This window comes from Camarhynchus parvulus, chromosome 6, assembly GCF_901933205.1.
Source record: "Camarhynchus parvulus chromosome 6, STF_HiC, whole genome shotgun sequence".
Taxonomy (NCBI): Eukaryota; Metazoa; Chordata; class Aves; order Passeriformes; family Thraupidae; genus Camarhynchus; species Camarhynchus parvulus.
In genome coordinates this window covers 14,936,052-14,962,016 of record NC_044576.1, presented here as the reverse complement: position 1 = coordinate 14,962,016, position 25,965 = coordinate 14,936,052, and the positions used below count along the sequence as shown (strand labels likewise).

Below are 25,965 nucleotides of genomic sequence, written 5' to 3'. Positions count from 1 at the left end.
GGGGCACAGTGACCAACCAGAAGTGCTCAGTTCCAACTACGAACAAAAGATATTCAAGAACTTCTTTTGTGCAGTTAGATTAAAAACACCTAAGAAAAAATACAGATCAAGTGGTGACAAATCCAGAAAAGAGGCCCATATTTTGACTCCATAACGAAGAAAATTTAGAAGGGCAGCACCTAACAACACAGTGGACAAAACCCACACACAGAGCAGATTTCTGCTCTGTACACTGAACAAGTCACAACCCTACCTTTGTAGGAGAATGCTACAAAATACTTTTCAAAACTATGAATGATGATTTTGATTGAATTTTGCATCATTATTGCTTTGGGAAATAAGACAGGAAAGGTTATGTTTAACATGTTTCTGAACTTCATATCTGCACTGAACAAACCTGCAGGAAGATTCTAGGGTTCCCAGCTCTGTTACTGCTTTAAACCTTTGATCGGTAGCAGGAAGCATGAGGGAAAAATGAATGTTTCACAAAGACAGTGTCTGTAGCAGATGAACTACAGGACTTAAAAATCAAATTCAGATTTTCAGACTGACTAAAGTTTTCAGCTAAGCAGAAGACCAAAATAGCTCTTCCTTTAAACAGGAGTTGATATGCAAGACATTGTAAGTTTAGCTTTGATCTTAGCAATTGCACAATTTTCAGTGGCACAACCAGCAAAGCATCTGCAAATGAAGGGTCAGGGCTATGATTGTTCTTATAGAAATCTGCCTCTTTCCAGCAAAACAGGGATTAAGGAGGAAGCAGCTGTATCATTCTCTTCTACACGTTCACAAATACATCCATGTCTAATGTCACAGATCTACACCTAAGTGAATTACGAACACTAAGTTCTTCTAGAAGTGGAATTTCCCACAGAGCCATAACTCTTGCCAACTTCCACAGGCACTTTATCTCTTTATGGACAGTGGAGTTTTAATGATGTTGTCTTCCGCCTCTTCTACACATCCATATCCTCAGTAATGGGTGCCTTTTTTGAAAAGAACAGATCACTGACTGATCTCTGTCCAATTCTGCTGTATTTGATGACCATGGCTGGCATATGTCTCTCTGGGCCAGAATGCAAAGGTCTCTAGGAGTTGTCAGAAGGAGAAAGAACAAACTGAAATTTAGGGAAAGAAGTCCTTACTCTAGTGAAGTTTGACCAGCTATAATGACACATTCCATATCATGTATACCATAAGTTGGAAATCAGAAGAAAATTGCCTCAAGTCAACCTCCTTTTGTCCGGACAAAAAAACCCTTATTGCAACACCGAGCTTTTAGAAGGATTACTCCACTGTGATTACCTTGGCCATAATGTGCATCTAAAGCCAAGCCAAACACCCAGCTACAGAGCCAAAGCCTGTAATTAGAGCTGATATTTGAGGAAGGCATGTTAGGATAACTCGGAAAGCAGTCATTAAAAAAAACCAAACCCAACAGCAAATGGAAATATCACTTCTACTTTGTATCTAGAGAAATCTTTATTTTATCACAGTAGTAGTGTTATGGTCAGTGCATTACAGTTTAGAATCAACTGTCCTGCAGTAAATGCATAAGACCACAAATTCAACAACAGGTTTGCTTTATATCCTGTGTACAGGCAAGAGGGAAAAGCAGCCTGCCTCACAGAGCTCTAACTTTCAGTCTTCTGCTCAGGCTTGCTACAGGCTCAGGTCCCTGTCAACTCGCTGCAACACAGTTTGCAACAAAAACAGTAACAAAAGTTGAAATTGAAAGCTAGTGCAAAAGCTGCAGAATTCTTTTTGGTTTGTGCAGTGTTACTCACATAGCTCACACCAAGGCAACCCACCAAGTACTTACTCAGAAGAGTTTACAACATGGAATGCCAGTAACTTGGTGATTACTAATTGCTGATACACATTTTGAGAAAAAAAAATCCCACTATATCAGAACAATGTGTTTCCCTTCTATGACAAAATAACAAGTCCAAGGAACATGGAAGCAGCAATGCATGCAGTATCTGGACTTCAGCAAGGCATCTTACATGCTCTTTCTACAAGTAATTATGAAAAAATGTGTATTCAGAACTAGCTGACATCAGTGTATACAACTCATTGAGAAAAATACTCAAATTTTATCATTGTCAAACTGGAACAATGAATCAAGTGATATCTTCAAGATTTTGACTGGAGTCCAACAGTACTCAACAAAGACCACATTCCCGTGGGACCTGAAACCCTTTTACACTATCAGAAGATAAATTAAAATGGTTTTGACAAATGTGGAGAGTCGAACCCCCAGACCATATTTCTTCTTTTTTCTGTCTTTTTTAATAAAGGTAATATACAGTCGGTTCAATAGGGATTCTCATTTATACAAGAAAAAAAAATTATTTGCTTGCCAGAAGTTGTGCAGAAACTAGTCTGGACCAATAATGTGTCAAAAAACAAATGTGCATCAACAATATATTTGAACAAAAAGCTTCAAAGGTTGATGTACAAAACAAACATCTTTGGTGGGACAGGTGAAGCAATTCTTTCCCTCTGGACAACACTGACATGACCTCAGTCATGTCCAATTTTGGGCATCACATTTCTAGAAAGATATGAAGGAACTGGAGAGAGTCCAGAGGAGGAGGAGGGGGAAAAGGGAAAAAAATGGACTGGAGGTCTAGAAAACATGACATATGAGAAAAGATTGAAAGAACTGGGTTTGTTTAGTCTGAAGAAAAAGACTAAAAAGAGACATGATAACAGTCTTCAAATATGTAAAAGATTGTTACAAGAAAGAAAAACTACTTTCCCCAGATACTCCACATAGAACTAGAAACATCAAGCTAAGAGAAAGGCAAATTATGTTTTTAATGTTTAGCTGACAGGAAAATGAAACATTTGAAAGACTGCCACCAGGGGCTGTGAAAGGATTAAAGGTTTTTAAGTACAAACATGCCTGGAACCAGCCAGGTATAAAAGATTTTCACAGGATTGCTGAATGAACCATATGACTTCTTGAGGTCTTATTCAATGCACTTTGATTCTGTGTTGTAGGCATAAAAATTGATTCCCCTATTTTTATTTGTAAGTACTCATTGAGTTTACAATGACTAGTTCCTTTTCTTAAAAGAAAATCTCTTCTTTCTAGGAAGATGGGAAATTCTCTGTACAAAATGCAAGGGAGCACTGACATCCCCCCAAACTGTCTTTTCCAAACCACAACAGAACAGAAGACAAGCACTGCCACTCATTACAACTGCAGAATTGAACCAGGAATGTGACATATTTCTCTCTCCATACTGTTTACTTATAAGAGTGGTTTTCCTGTTGTGTATAAGATTTACTCTGTGAGAGGTTTGGAAAGAAAAGATGTAAGAAATTATAAAAAGGAGAGATTATGGAAGTGAAGTTAAGGTCAAAATATAAAGTGACATCACCTACTAAACTAAGTATAGCAAGTCTTACAGGACAAATGAAGTGCAATAACCAGAGTTTTACTCAATCTGAGTACTGCCAAGCAATAAACTTACTGGCTAATATATTCATCAGTGCAAATTACTGCAGAAGGGGGCCCCTGGTCCTCTCAAGCCATACCTATATCACAGCTACACTCAGATGCAAGAAAGCTCTTTCTGATTAAAAGCTGCTGCTAAGGAACTTTGCATTAAGTCAGGTCCTGAGCTTGTGGAAAGTGCTTGTTGATCACACATGGAAAAGAGTACAGATCCCAATCCATGGGGTATGCTCTGAGGCAGCTTTCCTCTCCCAGCCCTTCAGAGCAGGAGCAAATGATTACAAAGCTGAAAGTCAGAAGACCAGAGAGATGCCCTTAAAGTATTATCTCCACTGACTGATTTATGCAAAAGTAATACAAAGTAATACATCATAGTCTTCCCAGGAATTGATATTTAACTGTGGCTTGGTTAAAAGTGGCAGTTTGGTATTTCTTAATGTTTTCTTAAATAAATTAGCTCAAATCAGATTGTAGCTAGGATCCTAGAGGCTTTATTTATTTAAAAAAGCTAAAAAGAGGATTATTAATGGTCCAAGCTTCCATGGTGCTTTAGAACTAGATAAAAATCCATGCCCTCTCTCTACATTTCAGTAAATAAGTTAGGTTTTTTTATGTTGTGCCTTATTTTGCCTCCCTCCTTATTTTTAGACAAACTATTCCCTCTGCTCCAGTACTCTTTTGTTTTCCCCTCTTCAATATAGGCAATTCAGTCTTGGTCCCTTGTTTTCAGAGTAAGTGGCCACTACAATGAGAGCAGCTGAAGTATTAGCCCACGCTTATCTCTGAATACAGCATTTAAACTGACATGTCAGTAAGGGCCAAGGAGAACAAACAGAGCATGGATGTGGAGAAAACAAACACAACACCTCACTTCTATTGCAGAATGCCAGATGAGCAGACAAGAGTCATGCCTCACCCAAAAAGCAGGGACAGCTCTGCAGGGGGAGCAGGCAGGAACACTGCACTCTCTGGTGAGCATCTGGGGCAGGATGCTAAGGCATGGGGCAGGGTTGGATGCAGAATTTGTCAGAGAGATAAACTATTGATATGATTTCAACTTTGACAAGCTGTTGTGAACATTCAGAATACAACTGTTCTCTTACAGCATGCTAGCTGAGACATGTTGCTACTCTTGTCTCACCCCTACCCCTCTGAGCCCAAATAAATTTACCAATATTTGGATGCTTTAGAAGCCGGCAAATTCGAGCTTCACGTTCCAGTTTCTGGTGATCTGAAAGGGAATAAGAAACAAGGTGTTAGGTACCACAACTCTGAATTAAGCTCTTGCTCATATTCAACAGAGAGAGGAACACAGAGACCCAGTAGACATCCCAAAGGCTGAGAACTGCTGGAATATGTCTGTCTCCCAAAACTTCACAGGCATTTCAGGAGAGGGCTATGCAGCTGAGGCTGCACAAGGACTGCTGCTCACACTACAGAGCCAGCACTAAACTGGTATTGCACCCTTTGATTCAAAGTGAGTAGCTGCAGAATGAAAGGCACTGCTCTTCCACCAGCTTCTCAAATATGCAAAGCCAGTTCCAGTGAGACCCCTTCTGGGAGGTATCCTTTCTCCAAGGCTGGAGAGTTGGAGGAAAAGTCTCAGAAGAAATAACACACATGGAATGGGAAAAGGAACTGCTTCCGTTCCAAAGAAACACTGCGAAAGAAGGGCAGAGTAGGAGGGAGAAATACAGCTCCTGCTAGTGCACAGCCATCACATGAAGTAGAGAACTCTGCCAGCTTCAGTGAACTGTAAAGGTAACCATACTTCAGTACCCATGGACAGGCTCGCTGGTGAAATGCTGATCACGCACTTAGGAATCTCCAGGCAAGTTCTGCTCAAATGCTAAGTATGCTGATTCCAGCCCAAAGGCAACATCAGTTCAAGCACGACATTCATGTGGATTAAAGAAAAATATCAAGGAGAGTAAAAAATGGTTTGTCTTCCCATGTGTGAGTTCAAGGAAAGGAGAAGGACTTAGAACAACTCTGTCTTTCTCAGCCAAGAAGCAGGGGGCTTTTTAGCCACTGAGACTTTTCACTACAGCAGTGGTTGACTCCTGAATTTACACTACAACAACCCCATATTCTCCTTTGAAATGCTCACACTGGACAAGCACAGATTGACTGAAAGGAACTGAGGGAGACAAAATCTTTTAGGCAGCCCTGGCAGCTGCTAAAATCTAGACATGTGTGGATGCAGATGCCCAGAACAAGACAAGTAAGAATGTCCAGTCCTTGGACTTCCCATTCCAGCCACGTAAAGAACATAGCAAAGGGAAGTAGCAGAACCTGCCCACTCTTGACAATTCCCCTCTAGCAGATCTTTAGCATAGGTGTGACTCTCTATCCCTGTGACACACAGACCTTCACAGGAGTAAGCAGGATCCTTGTCTGGTTGGACTACTCAGCAGATCACTGGTAGGAATGCAGCACCCTTTGATTTATAGGCACCCCACTGGAGACCCACTTCAACAAAGCTGCACTGCACTACTCTGCCTGAAAAATGCCTGTTCAGCTACTTGGTCTTTGTATCATCTTCCCTTCTCTTCGTAAAGGAGGCTTTGGGCAATTGCTGTCTTCCCCATGAGCAGAAGACTGAGACTGAGCCAAATCTCAGCACAGAACACTTTTCTCTCCCAGGCTGGGAATAGAAGCTCAGAGCATTGCACAATTCCTGTCTTCTTTTCCACTGCTGAACTATAGAAGATGTCCCAATTAATACATTATAGGGCTGAGATGTGCTTACATCCTAATCTGCTATTGTTCAGGGATGGGGGAAGGTAAATTACTCCTTTCATCTCTCCTTCTTTCTCAGTCCTGGAAATTATTGTTGTTGTTGCATATATTTTAGAGTTCTGTGCCAGAACCACTCTCCAATAAAATACGAGGCAGCAAGAAAGCCTGGAGAGCTTCCATGCTCCTGAGGCCTTGGTGCAGTGCAAGCACTTTCTCACCTGCATTACTTGGGAGGGGTGGGGGTGTCTTTGCTTCCCTTTTAGCAGCATCTTTCACAAATAAAGTTTTGCAAAACACAGTAGCAAAGTAACAGACAGTGCTGCGCACTCTACACTCAGGACAGATTCTCACAGCAGGACAACAATTTAAGATAAACTATCCACAGCCTGCTTGCGTGCTTTGGCCTTGCAAATTCCCCACTTTCCCTCTCAGCTCTACTTGGAACTCCTACAGAAGGGGATCCTTCATCTGCCCAGATCACGTTGCCCTCATGCACAGCTATACTTGCTGAGAATCTCTTCCCAAGTACAAGGACACAGAGAAGCAGGCAGCAAAAACAGCTGAGCAAAGGGGGAAGAAGAGGCAAGAGCTCACCACGTGCTATTCAGCTCCCAAGTCCTGACAGTCAGGACAGACAGCTGACAGGAGCAAGTCTCAAACAAAATGACATAACCATCAAAATGCCATGGGAGATGTAAATCAAGAGCAATTGCTCCCCTGAAATCCTACACCGTCGTGCAGAGGGAGGGGAGCTGGCAGGGCAGCTAGTGTTCATGGGCAGCAGCCACACCAGAACTTGTGACAAGAGGTCACCACCCCACACTCCATCCCTCCAGCACCACACAGCCTGGCTGGAGACCAGAGGAGGAGTACAGCACTCCGGTCACAAGGTACAGGAAACTATTTCTGGTCGGGGGGAAAGCATACCACACTCTTCTGTCTCCAGGGCAACAAAACAGGCCAACTCAAGCACAACTCACAGAGAAAAAGCACACTCCAGCCCTGGGAGCACCAGCCCACAGCAGTCAGCCGCCACAACTGGGAGCAGCGAAAGGTCAGGCTGGGCGGGTTTCCTGCCGCCTGCCCTACAGGATCACAGCTCCCATTCCTGCAGGAGCACCAGCACACGGCCCAGCCAGTGACTTGATAAACACTCCATCCCCAAAGGTCTTCGGCACCTGGTGGCCTTTGGCACGGTGTAAACATCTGACTCTTATCAAATCAGCACCAGAGTCAATTCAGTACTTATGGGGAACAACCAGGTACCCAAATGCATAAAGAATAAACACAGAACCTCAATTTTCTACCTTACTCTGCTCTAACAAAGGTTTATTCCCAGCAGGAGACAAAATATCCAATATATTTTGAGTCCAGCAGAGCAGTGAATGGGCTGGCTTTAACACTTTTCATAGAGGATCTGCCTGAACTTTAAAATGCAAAATAGTCTTAACTGTATTAAAATAACAATTAAAAGATCCCTTCCTTACCAAGAGCTTGCAAAGAAATAACTTCCCCTCCCTCTGCCCTAAAGATAAAACTTTTTTCTGTAGGTCATTCATGGAGTGGAGGTGTTTATTCCTAATGCACAGTGGAACTATACCTCATAGCTAACAGGAGCACAACAACACATCTGACCTACCTTACAGGATTCTAGGCCTGGAACGTTGGGCCTATTTCCTACCTTTCACAAAACTGTGACATTCAACCAGTAATTTCCATAATCTGCCTAAAACAAAGTATATCCTTTAGAAAACATAAGGGTTCACATTCAAGAATACAAGTGATAAAGTTATACACCCACAGAAATTACTGCATATGTTAGCTCCCCCTTCCTGTTAAAATTCGGCACTGCTGTTCCAAGTCTGAATTCATCTACCTCCTGCTTCCAAATATTGGATTTCATTAAGCTCTTTTCCTGCTACGTTACAGAGCTGTCTAGCCCTGAACAATAGCTGATGCTTAAAACTTAAATACAGGATATTACAAATACTCATCTAATATTCATTTACTGTTTTCCAGCCAAAAAAAAAATCTTGCTATTTGGAAAATTATTCTATCTGCAGTGTGAAGCAATGAGTATCTACACAGACAGGAAAGTGCAGTCTATCTATCTCTTTTGTAGTAAAACTTAAAATGTAAATGCTTAAGAAGATGGTGCTTTAAAAAAAAAGAGAAAGCTTACTTGTGTTTTTACACAAACTAAAGTGTGAATATTTGTTTATCAGTTCTTTATATAGTATGATTTTTGTATCCCTGTTCAGCATGTAAATTTACATTTAACTCAAGTACCTTTAACATCATTGCTCTGCAAACATAGCACTGTCACTTCAGTGACATTACTGCTGGGTTTCTTTAGAACATACCTGATGAGAAAATGCCTTTTAAAAGAATTGGGATTTGTTTGGGATGGCCTTTGATTTTGATTTACTTAAATAGAAAATAAGAATGGCTGTGTGAGCACACAACACAACATGCAGTCCACTCACTGAGGCAGGACTCTTCATGCACAATGGATGGACACAAAAGGCTGTGCACAATCAGGAAAGTCACTGCTGTAAGAAACTCTAACTGGGAAGGTTAAAAAACAACAACCCTGCCTGAGTACAGAAAACAGTACACCAAAACCATCATAGCTTGTCCTGATTTTCCACAATGCATCAAACTTCAGCAGGTTTTGCAGCTAAAGCTCACTCTTTAGTACACCTGCCTGAAGAAAGGAAAAAGATAAAGGAGCAGGGGATAACTTTTAGCAGCCTAAATTTTAGCCACTTTAGTGGAAAGGCAGATTCTTTCCTAAAGCAGTAAAAAGAAGCATCAAGAAAACTAACACTTAGATGTGAATCTAAGTGTCTTTGTGATAATCTATATCATGAAGGAAAAAAACCAGTGTCCTTCCCTTTACAAATCCATAATCTTTCTATTCTCAACTGCAATATACAATCTGGGTGCTCAGTACTGCAGTCCACCTGTCTTCATCCTGCATTAGGCCCATGCTCTGTCCTTGCTGTTAAAGGAGGCTTACAACTATCATTCCTGTGGGAACACATTCTAGATTACATTTCTGAGAATGGGAAGAGTCCGGAAGAAGAATCAAACTCAAAGCAATAAATTCAGTTTGATTGCTGTCATCATGCCAATTCCGGGAGATAGTCAATTGGTGCCAGCTGCTAAGATACCATTTGAGCTGCTTCAAGACAGAAATCGAATTTACATCAAATACATTTTGTAGTGTGAGACTAGTCTGAACCTTCAGGTTCCTTCATGCTTGTTTAAATTTAAACTTCCTCTCCAAGACATTCTCAGCAAAAGAGAGTTAGCTCCCTCATCCTGCACTTCAAGACACAGACATCTCCTCAAATTCTCTCATTTTTTCCAGCAAGACTGTACTACAGAACAACTGATATGTCTCAGCATTTGCAACAGGGTAGCAGAGGACAGTATGCCATACCAAACTACCACCTTAAACAGGGATACCAGCAAGTCTTAGACTGACACCACTTCCCCATCTGCAGAATTAGTAGAAACAAACAGAAAAAATCATCCTAGGCCTTAGGAATGACCAGAGGCTCCCATCGATTCAGTATATCCTTTCTGACAAGAGCTAAGAGCAGATGCCTAAAAAGAAACGCAAAGAAAATAAGCATATAATGACCCCTTCCTCACTCCATTTCAGTGTTTCTACACTGCCATTTCAAAGACCAGCTAAAATGAATAAATCTGTAGCAGCATACTACTGCCATTGCAGGCAACATTTCTGAAAGCCAGAGTCTGTTTTCCAGCCTCTGAGCGCAGAATGATCCCAGGGCCACCATGTCCCAAGTGCAAGGGCAGAGAGGCTCCCACACCCAAACAGCACCTCCAGTAGTAACAACTGTGCAAGAGTCACTAAGTCACGGAGGGGAACACGCCAGCATGTGAAGATGAAAGAGCCAAGCTCCACTTTTCTCAGCCAGTGAAAGCTAGAGAAACAAGACAGTGGCAAAATCCTCATCTCTTGCCATCAGCTACAGACAGAAGGAGGAGGTTCAAGTGCCAACATGACACAATAAACAAATCTAAGATTCTTTCAAGAAATGCTGGCAAACATATTTTCTGAAAGCCTTTCCTCCAGTAAAACCACTAACATCACCTTGTAACAGCCTTTTCCCATGCTCTCACTACTTCCCAGAAACAAACAACTCCATGTGTAAAAGTGTAATATGACCCCTAACAGTACATATAGACACGGATCTTAAAGACAACCTTAAGTCCACACCGTTGGTCACAAGCTCTGTTTACACACACCAGTATCTGTGAACCCCTTGGTATTACTGTACTGAGAAACCAAAACAAACAAATTAAAAGAAACAACCAACATAAACTTAGCACAGTCTCTACTTTTCTGTTCAAGTAACACAGAAATTAGACTTTGAACAACACAGAGTAGAAATCAAGATGGTTTAAGTAATTCTATTTGTATCTCAAATGAGCACCCTGAAGAGCGGGCCAAGGGAATTTATTCTCTTTTCCCACATTTCATTACCTTGTACTTACCTTGCAAAGATAATCTGACTGAAGGCAGACATTAATATGTATACAACAGTGGCCAAATCAAAAAAGCTATTAAAAATACCTAGAAGAGAGGAATCTTTTTTAAAAAGTCATATTGTGCACCTTTGACATTGCACTTTCTACACATGGCGTCACTCAAAGCTGCCTTTTCTATTCACATGTATATTTCTCAGTTTATCAGCTAACAACTTGTCGAAAATTTTTCTTTGAATTATCCAGCAGGTGGGCCTGGTAAGAGAAAGAGAATTCCTATCCACCTGTTTTCAACAGGACCACATACCCTGAGTATTACCTACTGTACACCTTACAAAGCAAACCAGCAGCACACTGATGTGCACATGAAGAGGAAGTGGGGAGCTTGGGCTCTCACAGCCATCAGCAACTTTCCAGGAACTTCAAGAATCAAAGGAGGTCAAATTAGTGAATCAGCACAGGCTCACTGCTACAGGTGAGAGTGATCTCTGTCACAATTAATGATGTGAGCAGATTAAGTGTGCTCAAGCCTAACATGCCATTCTTTGCCTACAAAGGCACAGATAAAGCCATATGTGTGTTTCACTATCTCGGAGAGAATGATAACCAGGTTCTGCAGGTTCTCACCTCCAGAAGATCCCACAGTTTGACCAAAGCCAGCACTGCAAAGCAACATGAAATACAACTGCATGGGCATTCAGGAAGGGGAGGGAGCAAGCACCCCAGCCATCCACTGCAGACACAGTCCTTGGCTTCAAACTTGAGATAAACTCAGAATCTGGACAAGGGAACTCCTTCTGACCTTTCTACAGCACTCAGGGAAGCATTTTGTAACCCCTTCATGAGACATCCCTTCACACCACACACTGCCTCCTCCCCACTAGCCACAGGCTCCTGCAGCCCTGCTCTTCAGGCTGTTTTAAAAGCTTTACTGTTCCCAGTCTTACTCAGCAAAGTGCAACGAGCCAAGTAGAGCCCAGTGGATTCAGCTGGAAGCCCTGGTGTCAATGCAGCCACTGACAGATGAGCCAGCAGCATGACTGCATTAGAAGAGTGGAGGATACCTGCCTACAGAACAACTGACAGAAGCCAAAGCACCACTGAAACCCCAGTTAGAGTCTTCAATAAAATCTGACATGACATACATGCCATCTCATGCACGAGCCCTGTTTATGGTCCACATTTCTCAGGGCATATCAGTCTCTCTTGCTGGCAAGATAAACATCTCTCCATCTCCCCAGTCTTCTTTCCCATGCCACCAGTGGAATATACAAGGCCTGTGTCAACTCTGCTTTATTCTGCTTTATTATTATCTGCCTTTCCCATCAAATATTTACTTTAGTTGTTAAAAACCAATGAAGAATTTCCAAGAGCCTCTGCACTGAATTTCATTCTTCCTCTTTTTTCCTGCTAACAATCACATTTATTTCATACCAACACGATGGAGGCAAGTCATAGAAGGAAGTACCCTTCCAGGGTTAGTAGTAAATGGGCAGGAAGGAAACATTTCAGCTCAGAGGTTGCCTGCAAAGCTGTGTGCTAGATTAACACCTACGGCCACCAAGTTGGTACCTACAGTCTGCTGTAATAAATAAGAATTCTACAAACTCACCATTAAAATTACCCATCATTCACCAATGCCACCTGTTCCATTGGCTACTGCAAAGAACGCCATTTCTTGCTTTATAAACTTCTTCCTTGCTCAGGGTGGGATGGAATACGAGGAAAATCAGTGCTGCAGTGGGAGGTCCTGGCAACCATTCCCACAGCAGCAGATTGTAGCTCCTCTCTGAAAGAATACATCCTCCAGCTGACAAGAACAAAAATGCAGCCACCTTCCTCCTAATCTGAAGCAATGAAGATCACCAAGCACAAATTCTGTCAGGCTGACAGAAGCACAGCAAAGGGCACAAAGATTATCTGCTGTGGCCAGGGGCATTAGTGCACCCATCACAGCAAGAAATGTGGTGCAACTGCACACCCCCTAAGAATGGCGTGATTGCCCTGCTGGCCAGCCTGGCACATTGGGGGCATTTGCTTGAAGGTCTCCACTAAGTGTGAGATGAGCTTAACAGTTTATTTTAGCTCTTCTTGGGCATATTAGCTTAATGTAATTTAAAAAACTTTCAAAAGCCTATATCCCAGAGAAAAGAAGAACTGTGGGGTACAAACACAACTAGAAAATGAATGAAGTTTTCAAAACAGAAGACACTGAGCTCCCCAGCTGAATGGTCAAATAAACTTCCCTTTCTTGCACCAAACCAGAACAAAAATGACTACAACTCTCTGTCACAATCATTTCAGACTGTTTCTTGCAAGAAGACCTTCAGTTCAGAGTACTTGTGCAGCCCAACTCTCAAAGCACAGCCCCTCACACCACGTGCAACAGAGCCTTCCCTTTCCTTGTGCCTGCCCCACATGCAGCACGCCCACCTCCTTCCCCAGTAAGGCTGTGGTTCAGCACATTCTGCTCCATTTTGACTCCTGCAGCTTGCACTTCCCTCTGCAGCCCCACATCCCCCCAGTTTCAGCAACTCAGCAGGGAGATGTCCCCGTTCCCTTTGATGGCAGCCCCAGCTGCACACAGGGCAGCCCCAGCCCAGCTCTGCCATCCCTAGTTTCCCATCTGCAAGGGCACCATTTTTTTTTTAAACTGCATTTTACAAGTAAATCACATGATCAGCTGCTAGTTTGGGTGCAGAGCCAAGAAACACTCTGGTGTATGGGGGAAGGGAGCTGATGTATTTTTTGTTTCATGTGACCAGCTTACCAGAAACTTCACTAAGACCAAGAGCAGATCCTCCACCCACACCCCTCCTTTACCACAGCCCCTTCCCCCTGACACTCTCACAGCAGAGGTGCAGAGCAAATGCAACAACAGGAGAATCTGGCAGCTCACATGCCTACAGCCAACCAACAAGTCCAAAAAGAGGTGGGACACCAGCTTTGCATCCCAGTGGATCCACTGAAGGCAAACATTCAAGGAGCTCATCTCTCCCACCAAGGTTATGGCTCCAACACAGAGAAAGGGAGAAGTTGTGGCTTAGGAGACGTTGAGGCAGGAGGCTGCAGCACCAAAGCTAACTTGTACAAACACACCACAATATTTGGTTAGAAAATATTGTTGAGGGGGAACGTTTTAGATACAAGAGGCTGGCTGTAGGATGCATGCTTAAATAAAGAGCATCCCAACATGCTCTCACAGAGACATGGGGAGGGGATAAGTGATTTTTTTAAAAAAATCCACAGTCTAAATTTTAGATGGGTTCCATATGCTTTCTGCAATGAGATGGACAGGATGATATGCATGGCAGCATCTCTTAGCTCACACAGAGCTGTACAATAATGTATTTCCTTGGGTGCCCTTTAGACACCTCTCTTGAATTGCCCCTAAACCTACACATTTTATTTCGGAAAATAAAAATTGTGGCAAATTTCTAGAAAACAGAAAATTAAATAGTGGGGAAAAAAGTTAGAAAACAAACAAAATATCCTCATAAATTAACAACTACTTCCATAGTATCTTTTTTTGCAGAATCTCTAGGTGTGTAACAAATATTTACTCTAAGGCCAGAAAACCCTTGAAGCATGAGGTTTCTTTCTCTACCTTTAAAGAGCTGGAGAAGAAAAGCAGAGGTACTGAAACCAGAGAACATGTCAGTGACAAGTCTGTGAACAAACTCAGATCTTTGGAATCTGAGCCTTTCACTATGCTGTTTTTTGTTCCTCTGCAGAAAGAGAAATGCAGATAGAAACAATGCAGTTCAGATCTAATGGATTTTGAATACTCAAAGCAAAAATTGATAGGGGCAGCATTAGTACTGCTGTGATGCCTCATCATGTCTCACTCTGGGAAGCATGAAATCTGACTTCAATGGCATGCTAGGACCTAAGGAATTTTTATTATGAGGTCTGGTGTTCAGAATTGGAAAAAAAATATTTTTCTTTTAAAAAAACTCACATTTAGTCTCTTTGGAAACTGCCACCCAACAAAGACTGCATTGCACTTGACAAGAGCACAGCCTGAAAATAGCTTCCTTCACATGAAAGCTCCAGATTTGGAAAATCTGGTGTGCACAACAGCTTTAAAGTGGTCACCCTGTTCCATTACCATGCTTGCTTTCAGATTCTCAGGGAATGAGGCACCTGACTTGCACCTTTTTCCAAAAAAGCAGATGTTATGCTACAGTTTTGATTTATTCTCTGGCTAAGTTAATTTCTTGTTTTGATCAATGTTTAATGCTCCTGGCTAGATCAGTTTAGATCTTGTTTGCCTGGAGGCATTTAATGCTGCTACATTACCGTAATACCAATTTTAAGGTCATCTACAGCTCCCCCACACCAAGTTTCTTGTTGTGATTTGGATCTAAATTATGTGGTACATTTTGGCATTGAATTGCACAGCACCATATCAAGTCAACAGACACTTACTGAATCTCAAGGGATGGTCAGATTTGCTGATTAACAGACAACACACCCAGAACATTCTCACTGATGAAGTCCACCCTGCCACAAAGAAAGACTGAACATGAGGGATTGAAACCATAGCCCTCATGTTATCTCAGAGCACACAGTTCTGTAAATTGCTGCCTATCTGAGGCAAAAAATGAGAGGGGAAAGGGTGGTGTGTCATATGGAGAAAGAAAATGCAGTGAAACAGTTATTAAAGCACTAACACTGATGGCTACAAAGGAACTTTCTCTGTTGAGATTCAGTTTTAACGAGGTGGTGGTTAAGATGTCAAGCCAACATGTCTGAAGACTAAACCCTCCTTTGTCTACAGAAAACATAAATGAGAAGAGTGGCAGAAAAATCTTGTCCACATTACCCACCAGGCAGCCTCAGCTTTAACCTAAAAGGAACACTTCTGCCCTACAAATGTTATTTCCACAAAAAGTTTGAATTTCAAATGCAATAAAGACAGCGGATCATGGTCTTGTCTATGGCCAGTGCCTGAGGAGTCTTCATAGTCCAGTATGAGATCCGTGGAGCACAAAGGTGGGCTGTAGACTGCAGCACTCCCTGGTAGAAGAAGCTTCTGAACAGGCACCACTGGCAGCAGACAGCACAGTAAAAAAAGGTGTCCTTATGCTCACTTCTTTTGCCATCTCTACCTGGACAGCTGGTCTAGCAAATAAGATTTGGGACCTTACTCATCCTATCACTAAAGCTGGTATCTTCATTTCAAGGGGAATGCTAGCAAAGGTGATCCCTGTCCCTTCCTAAGCCTCTCTCCTTTTCTTCAGTTCTTCTGTCAAGAAGTTTATCCAAATAGTGCAGTCCTCCAGCACAGCAGGCAGAGGACAACTACGGGTATATACTGTGAAGATACTGCTGCAGCCTCAGCACAGAAGTACATAGCTCACAAGCTCACAGACAGCTGGGGAACATGAAGAAAAAGCAGTATGGCCCATTACCTAAAATAACTAACTAACTAACTAACTAGTCACCTGTGCTGTAGGACTGGTCTCTGCAGAAAAAGAGGCTTCTGGGTTCTGTGACCCAGCAGAGGAGGGAAGCAGTGGCAGAGAAAGCAGCAGTATTCAGGACTTAGGGACAGCAAGTCTCCCAAGCTGCTTATATCTAACACAGCCAGGATCTGGAGTGACAACAGCCAGCGGGCAGGAAGGCCTAGAAAGCGTGCCCTCCAGGCCCTGAGAAATGCAAGCATAAAATGTGCTTCTAAAAGAAAAACATTAACAGCACTTGTAGACAGGAAGAGGGACAGGAGACAAAGACAACTAAAGAAGTGTCCAGGGGGAAGACAAAGCCACGTGTATGGAGCATGGGAAGAACAGAGAACCCACCAAAAGGGGCAGCACAAGGAAAATGGGATCATGTGAGCTGAGAAGGCCCAACTCAGAGATGTGATTTGTTGGCCTTGGTGAATGGGAGCAAAAGGCAGCACAGTGGCTGCCCAGGGCAAGCTGCTCTCCTTCATGGGCCATAACCCTCAGCAGCCTTACTGACCATGTCACCCACAGTTCAACAGAAATTAAGTCTGGCAACTTCTGATTACTTTAGCAACTGTTATAATCATAAATGAATCTGTTTTTCATTTTACAATAATTTAAACAATTTCCTGTTCTTCACACTGTACCCATATTCCCTCCTCCACCACACACTGAAACACATTTCTCTGTGCTGGACCAAAGCCAAAAATAAGACCCTCCAGTCCTCACAGCCAAGGAGGTGCCCGGAGAGGGCACTCAGCCTAACCACAAGAGCCACTATCCAAAACAGTGACCATGCTGCTGGCGGATCAGCTCAGGAAGTTTCTGCCTCCAGCCTATTTGCTTGTTCTCACCTCCTCAGCCAAGTTCAGTGCCAGATCAGCTGTTTGGGTGACAGCCCTACAAGCAGGGAAGGAGAAGAGAGCAGCAAAGGCAATTTTAAGTCTTCTCTGAAGTCAGTTAGCTTTGAAAGCAGTTGATAAAATTAACAACCCTAACAGAAACTGCCCACTGCAAACAGCAACCAAATAAAGCTGCTAGTTCCCAAATGGCTGATGACCAAGACACAGCTGCGCCGGGTGGGGGAGGAGAGGGGGAAAGCACGCATGAATCCTCGAGTGAGTCACTCACTCCCTGCATCCCTGCTGGCCTAGATAAATGCTGCTGCCAGTCGATGATGGGTGCTGCAGACAGACTCTTAAACCCACAGCATCCCCGCTGCTCATCTCCTGGTGGGCACAAAGCCTGCACTGAACAGCACCATCTTTGTGCAAGTGGGCAAGCAAGAGAGGTAATCACAATCACCATTAGGGCTCAGGTGTTTCCATTTGGCTATGATGGACTTGTATGTCTCTTCTTGCCCTTGCTCCTGCTTTCAGGAATTGTCCCTCAAGGGCTGAGATCTCAGGCAGATGAGGATGCATTATAAAGTCTGCCCATTTAGACAAGGAAAATACTGAAAAAAGTGTGAAAGCAAACAGATAATAAAAATAGTAATAAAGACACTGTGTAGGATGTTGCTCTGAGTCCCTGCACTGGTATTAGTTTGTTTGCAGTGCAGGATGCTCACTTGTACCGTCTGAGCAACAAGTCCTAGTGGATCATATCAGAACTGCCTTATCTTGAAGCAGAAGTTTAGGATGAAGGCAGAATTACCCAAAGCACAAAATGCACCAGAATTAAAAGCAAATCATATCAAGTCTATACCACGTGTAACATCTCCACTACAGATGCACCAAGATCAGGCAACTGGTCTAAAACAGACACTCCAGCTAGTTAGATCTCTGTAAGACAAAGCCTTAAATGCTGTACTACTGAGGCACCACAGCTGCAAATCCTGCAGTCATGTCATTCATTGTTTTAAGAATGGAGTTTCAGTAAGTCCTGGGCCCAATGCAATCCCTGTGGCACAGCTATTGAAGTTTTAACTGTCCTCCCCTGAGAATGTGATGGATTTTTTACCCTGGTTTCCCAAGTGTACAAATATACCAGAAGGAACATGGCAAGAAAAGGAAAAGAACCTCGAAGGAGCAGAGTCTCAATTAGCTGCATCTACAGCACTGGTGTACATGCTGGATGCTAAGGATTTCAGAAACTGGCTAGCTGATACTCATACCAAGAAGAAAAGGTCAGGCCACAAACTCCAAGTTTCAGGCTAATGATGCTACATTTTGCAATTTTCTAAATTCTACTTTCTATGTGACACAGTTCTGAAAACTTCCCTCATGACTCTTGATTGTGAAATTACAAGACGTATGGAACCCTGGGAAAAACACAGTTGTACTCACAGTTAAAACTGACCAAGACTGCACTGGTGTCTCCTCCAAATCATTACCATAAGTATTTCAAAGAATTCAAAGAAATAAAAGAACAGCTTATCCTTCATCTAATCCATCTTTCCCTCTGGCCTGAAGATAATGTTACAGTGATTTTCCCACTCCCTATCACAAAAAAAAAAAAATCCAATCATTTTAGATGCACCTGTAAAACTTCCTGCCTGCAACTTTTGACACATGATGGGAGGACTACAGTGCTGCCACACATGGTTAAAAGCAAGGAATATATGAAGAAGAGAGAGCAGCACAAGGCAGCAAGTAAGGTGCTGCACAGGACACCTGCCTCAATCCTGGGCACATTAACAACAAATCCTACCAAGTACCCATACCTGCAATAGCTCCATAAAGGGTCACTGATATAACTAAATACTGACAAAAGGTCAATGGATTAAACTACTTGCGCAGTCTTTATACCTGCTCCCTATGCAGGTGGAATTGCTTGAAAGATTTGATGCCAGGTTTCTCTAATGAAACAGCCAAAACAAGCATATCTGAGCTCCTTTACTGCATTACTGAAAGTGAAGAGGAAAGAGATGATCATTTCTACAGCCTTCAGACCAACACAGCACACACACAGTGAGAAACAGCAAGAGAATGGATGAAACAAGTAGTCAAGACACAAAGTACTGCCTATTGTACCCTAAGACAGGCAAAGCAAACTGACTTACACTAGTCACAAGCACTCTGTCCAGTCTCCAGCTGGGTACTCCAGCACACTGGTTCTTCTGAAGCACCCAATGCTGCTGCCTGTTCCAAGAAAACACCTGGGAAGACTTCTTTATTTCCTTCTATCGGTCAGCTTGGTCCATCCAATACCACTCTAAAGTAATCCCTGCTTAACTTCCCTAAGCAGATTTATATCAACTGGCCCAGGTCCTGCTTGTGCAATTAATCACACTTTGTCATATTTAAGAGTGGCATTTCTTTAGCCTAACTCTGAAGCCTAAGGCAAGAGACTGCTCACTGAGCTGTCAAGGAGACCGAGAACTCAGAGATAAAAGGTCTGTGGGAGGAGGAAGTCACTAGGATTGTTGAACCAGTGTGGGATAAAGCAGGGGTCTGTGTTCTTTGGAGAAAGAAACATTTTTAGGAGAAACAGCTTGCTGCTACCAGCAATTATGCTACCTTTTATATGGCAAATTTGTTTCCATTTCATGACCAGAATTTGGATAAATGTGTGATTGATTCCAGCACAGATTTCTTGCTTTTGAAGTCCAAGTTTCCCCTATTATATTCCCTCCATCTCACCGTAATTGTGGTCTCTTTCCTTACTTCATATTTTAACCAATAGACTTGGTTAAAATATGTGCTTATAAATAAAACTATTTTTCCTTTTGAAATATAAACAACAAACTCAAAAGGCCTATAGAAGAAAATCCATACTTTGGCTCTTTATAGTAAAGTCAGCAAGTAACTTCATATAAATCTTAATTTAGAAAGTACCCAAAAGACAGCTGAGGGCCACTGTGGTGACCTCTGAAAGTCAGACAGGAGCATAAGACTTGGCTATCTCCACTTGTGTGTACAGACTGGGCAATGAGAGCAGCCCTAGAGAAAGAAATCTGAGGGTCCTGGGCGATGGCAAGCTGAACATGAGCCAGCAGTGCCCTGGCAGCCAGGAGAGCCAAGTACATCCTGGGGGGCATCAGGGACAGCGTGGCCAGCAGGGCAAGGGAGGGGATTGTCCCACTCTGCTCTGGGGCCACCTCACCTTGAGTGCTGGGGGCAGTTCTGGGCACACTTTAAGAAACATATAAAGAGCATCCAAAGAAGCACTATGAACATGGCAAAGGACCTTGAGGGAAAGGCTCATGAGGAATGGCTGAGGTCACTCGGCCTGTTCAGCCTGGAGGAGACTGATGAGAGACCACATTTCAACTCACAACTTCTTCGTGAGGGGAAGCGAAGGGACAGCTACTGATCTCTCCTCTCTGGTGACCAGTGACAGGACCTGAGGAAATGACCTGAAGCTGAGGGGAGGTTTATGTTGGATAGGAAAAGGTTCTGCACCTAGCAGGTTGTTGAACCCTGGAGCGGGTTCCTCAGGGCAGTGGTCACAACACCAGCCTGACAGAGTTGATGGAGTCTTTGGACAATGCTGTCAGGCACCTGGTGAGACTCTTGGGGATGGTCCTGTTCAGTGCCAGGAGCTGGACTTTAATGATCCTTGTGGGTGCCTTCCAGCTCAGGATATTCAGTGATTCTATGATTCACTTCTACAAGCACCCCAGAGACCTGTGAGTACAAGTGTAGGCAAGAGCAAGCAGCTAGCCTGTCACGGGAGGAGCATCTAAGGTCAGTTATAAGCTGGATATAAAGAGAGGGTGGGGAAAGGCTGCAGTGAAGACTTGGTGTCATACCAGGACAGGCAGAGAGAGCAACCAAAGAGAATAAGTCATGATTTGGTGGAGGGGAGGGCAGGATGGGAGGTGCAGAGCAAAATAGAGAGAAAATGAGGCATGATCCTGCCTGACAAAGGACAAAAAAAATTCTGAAAAATTCTTCTTTGTAACACTGCAGTGACAGTTTAACTACTACTCTAGCAACATAGAACTGCCAGAGGACTGTTACACAGGCTGGTTTGCACAGAGTGGGAAGGAAGAAGATACACTTGATGGCCTCCTCAAAAGAAAACACATGGTCTTACCAAGTACTGCTCCTCTTCGCTCTTTCCAGAAGGTTCACAAGGCAGAGCTGGAAGGACGGTATTTGACAGCATTGTGATATCTTTTCCTGTCCTTGCTGCCTTGAAAATAGAAATATATCTGAGGTGCAAAACAACCTGACCCAACTTACAAGCAGTTTTCTAGACTTCTTTTCAGAAAAGGTCAATGTGACAAAGTGAGATAGGCTTTTATGGAATCTGCTTGCCAAATCCAAGACAGCACTCAAGAACATTATTGTTCCAAGTCCCTTACAGATCTGTCTCTGATGATAAATAACTTTTGAGACCATGGAGAAAATTCAGAGCAGGGTTCAGAGAACTTCTGTGTGCAATTTTTCTATTTGATATACCATTTCCACCTAAAACTAAGCTTTCTATTGAATTCCAAGTCCTTCTTCTTCATAATGCACTCACCACATGAGCTGTATCTCCCTAGACATCTTGGTGAATACTGTTTCTGGTTCTTTAGGGTAGCTTGTTAGCATACTGTGTGTATCTGCGAGGGCCAGACAGCATGGCACTAGCACAGTGAGCTTTCTCCAAGAGCTTTTAGCAAGCCCACAGGCTTCCTAACCTGCAGGCTGGCAGCTGTCTGTTAGTAGAATGCCAGGAAAAAAATAGGCTGCCCCTTCACAAGGATTAGGTGTGCAATCAGGAGCAAGTGTCTGAGCACAGTCCAAATGTACAGGACTAACTGCATGCTGTCACATGTCCAACCAAAAAAATTAAAGAAAGGGTTGATTCTCCTGCTTTGTAGACATGACACAGGTTCCAATATGAGAAACAAAGATCCAGCATATGGAACAAAAAAATCACTTTAGGAGTGCACCATGACCCTTATAAAAAAATGAATACAGAAATTACCATCTAGAATTAAGTATCACATGAGAAAAAGGAGCAATAAGCTGCCTTTTGTAAAAGACCTGTATCACCTGCTACACCACTGGTAAGAATATAATAAAACAAGAGGAAAGAGAGCTCTGAGCAACTGCATTTATATTAGTGAGATAGGAGGGGAAGGGAGAAAAAAGCCTTCATTAGTCACTGATAGGACTGATAGGATAAGTTGTATTTACAAAGAGTGCATTAGTTATCCACTGTTTTTTTTTTCCAGAGGAAGCTGAGGAGGGCTCTATCTTCCCAACTTCCATGGGAGACAAGGCCTGCATGACCCAAAGTGCAGCTGCTGCACATTTCCTTCCAGAAAGTGCTCATAATGGCAGAAGGTCTCCATATCCCTTCATCTAGGCACTGCCTTCTGCTCTCTCACAGACACCGACTAGGAAGATGCAGCTGAAAAATGGATCCTTCCAATTGGCACTGGCCCACACTGTCTCAAGGCTTGGTCTGTTAAACACACATCAAAACAGCACCGCCAGCTCTGGTGGGAGGAAGACGTAGGAAAATCTCGAGGCTGCAGCTTCTCTAGTAGCTGTCACTGTTCTCATGAAAGCTCATCCACAAAGGAAGAGTGCAAGGCAAGCAATTCAGATGTTTTGAAAAGACAGCCACTCCTCTTTTCCTGCCTAAAGTTGCAGCATGCTGCAGAAAGCTCAAAATACACAGAGACTCTACCCTAGCCAGGGCAGTTTGAGGTGTCTGAACTACACTGTACTTCTGCATGGCTTCTGTGCCTGCTCCAGCTTTCTGAACACACCTTATCCCCAGCAGCCAGACAGGAATCATCTCTTCCTGCACACCTTCTTGTTCTGTGCTGGCTACAGCCAACAAGGAAGGCTGCAGCAAGAAGGACATGCCCCTCAGCATGAAGGGAGCACCAAGGAAATGCTGCTGCTGTGCTTCCACCAGCACTTGCAGAGAGGTTTGCATTCCAGAGGGCTGGAGGGTCAGGCAGGCTGAGGAATGCAAGAATAGTCACAAAGTATGCTGTCCCTTCAAATGTTGAGCTGTTATCAACTCTTCAAGAGTTTCTGAGCTGTGGGGAATCTGCCTCCAGTTCACATGAGAAATTCTAGGAAGTTCTCAAATTCCTGAGATGAGGGCTGCCAGCTCAGTGCATGTTTTACTGCTACTATACCAAAAACCTGTTCATTCCTGCTTAAAAAAACCAAACCAAACCAAAACAAAAAAACCCACAAAAATCAAACCTGTAACCACACTCTAGTCTGCCCTGTTAAGAGTGATTTTGCTGCCTCCTTCCCCCGCCCAGCCACTCATTCATCTTCACACAAAATAGCAAAGGGATTATGCAGATGTTGCTTTGCTATCCTGACCTTCTTAACCTATGCCCACATGCCATCAGTGATGTTGTGCGTTCACTGTCCCTTCAACCATACGTCAGAGGCTAATTCCCTTCTGGCTGTACCCTCATTCAGAAGCTGGATGATAATTTTCATCTCCTGCCACAGAGCTTCACAGGAACAGAGACAGGAACTCCCTGCATCAGTACAACTGAGGTTTGGAGCACAGAACTAGTTGTAAAGCACAACAAAGAAGGACAACACAGGTGGTGTATCCAGAGTTGTGTCCAGCTGAGGAGCAGCAGGAACACTGAAAAACTGAATGCTCAGAGAGGCAGTCCATGGCATGGCCAGCATAGAGCATCTGCGGATGTCTGCCTGGGGAAGAGTAAGGAGGGGAGGGAGCTGCACCATGAGGGACAGGAGTTCACTCTAGTGCCCAGCAGAAGCAGCCGCTCAAACGGAGCTAAGGCTACTGCAAAGGAGTAACAGAAGGTGGCTGAGCCATCAGTTTGCAGCATGCAAGCTGGGTGGGTCTCTTTCTAATCCAGAAAAAGAGGCTGCACAAGTCTTGAAGAACAGGTCAGCAAGGATTTTCACAGTGATTATTGGACCATACTTAGGGACATAGGAAAGTTGCATCCCATCCAGCAATGATAAACGACCTTCACTGTCCACTTCCTGCTTCACAAAGCCTGAGATGCTAACAGCAGCCTTGAATATATCCATGAATCCACGGTGATATCTAGAGTGGGGAAACAACTTTGATTCTGAACAGCATCTTGATAGATCTACAGCTGGGGAGATTCCAAGTGAACAGGAGGAAAGATTCTGAAAATTGCTTGGCAAACTGGAGGAAGCATATAACAGACACAGGACCAGGTGGCAGGGAAAGGTCTCTGGCAGGGACAACAGGGTAACTTCTGCATGGCCATGACTGCAATGATCACAGTCAATACTGCTGCTGAACTTTCCGTCAAGAGCCAAGCATCAGAAAAATGAAATTCACAGAACCTGTCACCAGATCTGACAGATCACCCAGATCATGCAGGGAAGCAGCAGGTATCTCTTATTTTGATTTCAAGAATCAGGTGATCTTGGTTTCAGCCTTGCCATCCCCACAGTTCTCCCCTATTTACTGCAGTGCTTGAGGCATCTGCCCTGGGGAGCCGTAGGGCTGACACATTCACTGCACGGGGCAGAGTTGAGTCACCTTTCCAAGAACACAGTTTTCTCTGGAGCTTTGTGAGGAGGGAGGAAAAACCCCAAACAAACAACCAAAACAAAGGCCTCTTCAAACCACCACCCAACAATCCCACTGCTGAAACTTAGACACCAACATAGCTAATAATTCCCACGGTTGCATTTTCATTCCTTTGGCAGGAAAGGTGTGTGGAGGAGCAAAGTAAGGTGTACTGCAGCACACATGGGTTACTAGGCTTTGTGGTCACTTTCCTAGTTTTTAGATCCCTTTTTAACATTTCATAAGCCATGAGAGTCATGGTAATTCCCCATGCACACTACAACCATAGTACTAACTTTCATGACCTCCAGGACATTAAAAACACCAGCACCCCTACCACACCACAGCTAGCACAGACACAGGCTATCAAAATCCTTTGGCTTTCTAGAACCCTCTCTGCTACTGTGCCATGAAAGGACAGATGGATGGCTCGAAGTGTCTTCCATCCATCTGCTTCCTCACCTCAACTAAGGGGACAGAAATCAGCTGTCCCTTGGATCCCCTGATGATGATTAATCCAGCATCATGGACAAGCTGTTGCTTATAAGGACTCCAGTGATCACACAGATTTTTCTCCATAGGGTTAGAGAGAAGAAAAGTTCCAGGAGGCTGGGCTTCAATGAATGAGACCCTGTGCAAGGGGATATCAAGGGCAGCTGTCCTCTGAGAAGCCAAGACCTTCACTTTAAAAGTACAGCAGCAGCAGAGAGAGAGATGGTGTAAAACTGAAGTGATAAGCAAATTGCATAACAATTTCTTCTGGAACTGGCACTCATGAGCAGGAGACAGACACCCAGCTTCTGATATTGCTCCTGCTGGGCACCTTCTGTCCTTGCAAAAGGGCTCCAATCTTTATGGAGATGTCTACTCCACAATCAAAGGTTTAATCACAGCATGAACATACATATCCACGTTAGCACTACACCTCACTAGCAGGACTAGTAATAGTGGGATTCATAGACTTGAACACAAATTGTAAGGTCTGCTGGGGACTTACATATGTGCCAAAGCTGCTAGCCTCCACTGAAACCCATATCACTGGGGCTTCAATGCTATTATCTCTACAACGCTGAGAATGAAGTTCACAAACTGTGTCCTTCATGCTGCAATCACACCTTTGCTACACTACCAGCAGAGACTCAGCTCCCTCTTCATCAGCTTCAGATGTTTAGTTCTTGTGTTTAGACTAGGAGCAGCACAGTAGAAGGAATTGACAGAGGGAGAGACAGAGAGAAAATACAGACACTGAAGTATTAATAATTATGCTTTGCTTGTCCAGTCCTGCGCATTTTCACTCTCAAACACTGAGCACATCCAGAAACAAAATTATAC

General features: G+C 43.4%; 1 protein-coding gene across 9 annotated transcripts in view; it reads right to left on the bottom strand.

The window, feature by feature from the left end:
- The window catches only part of CAMK2G (calcium/calmodulin dependent protein kinase II gamma), a 117,873-nt gene that overhangs the window by 61,135 nt on the left and 30,773 nt on the right, over window positions 1–25,965 (bottom strand). For all 9 annotated transcript variants that reach the window (XM_030950648.1, XM_030950651.1, XM_030950654.1 and 6 more), the window contains exon 3: window positions 4,641–4,700. In XM_030950648.1, coding sequence (XP_030806508.1) covers window positions 4,641–4,700 — 60 coding nt within the window. The remainder of the gene's footprint in view (window positions 1–4,640; window positions 4,701–25,965) is intronic.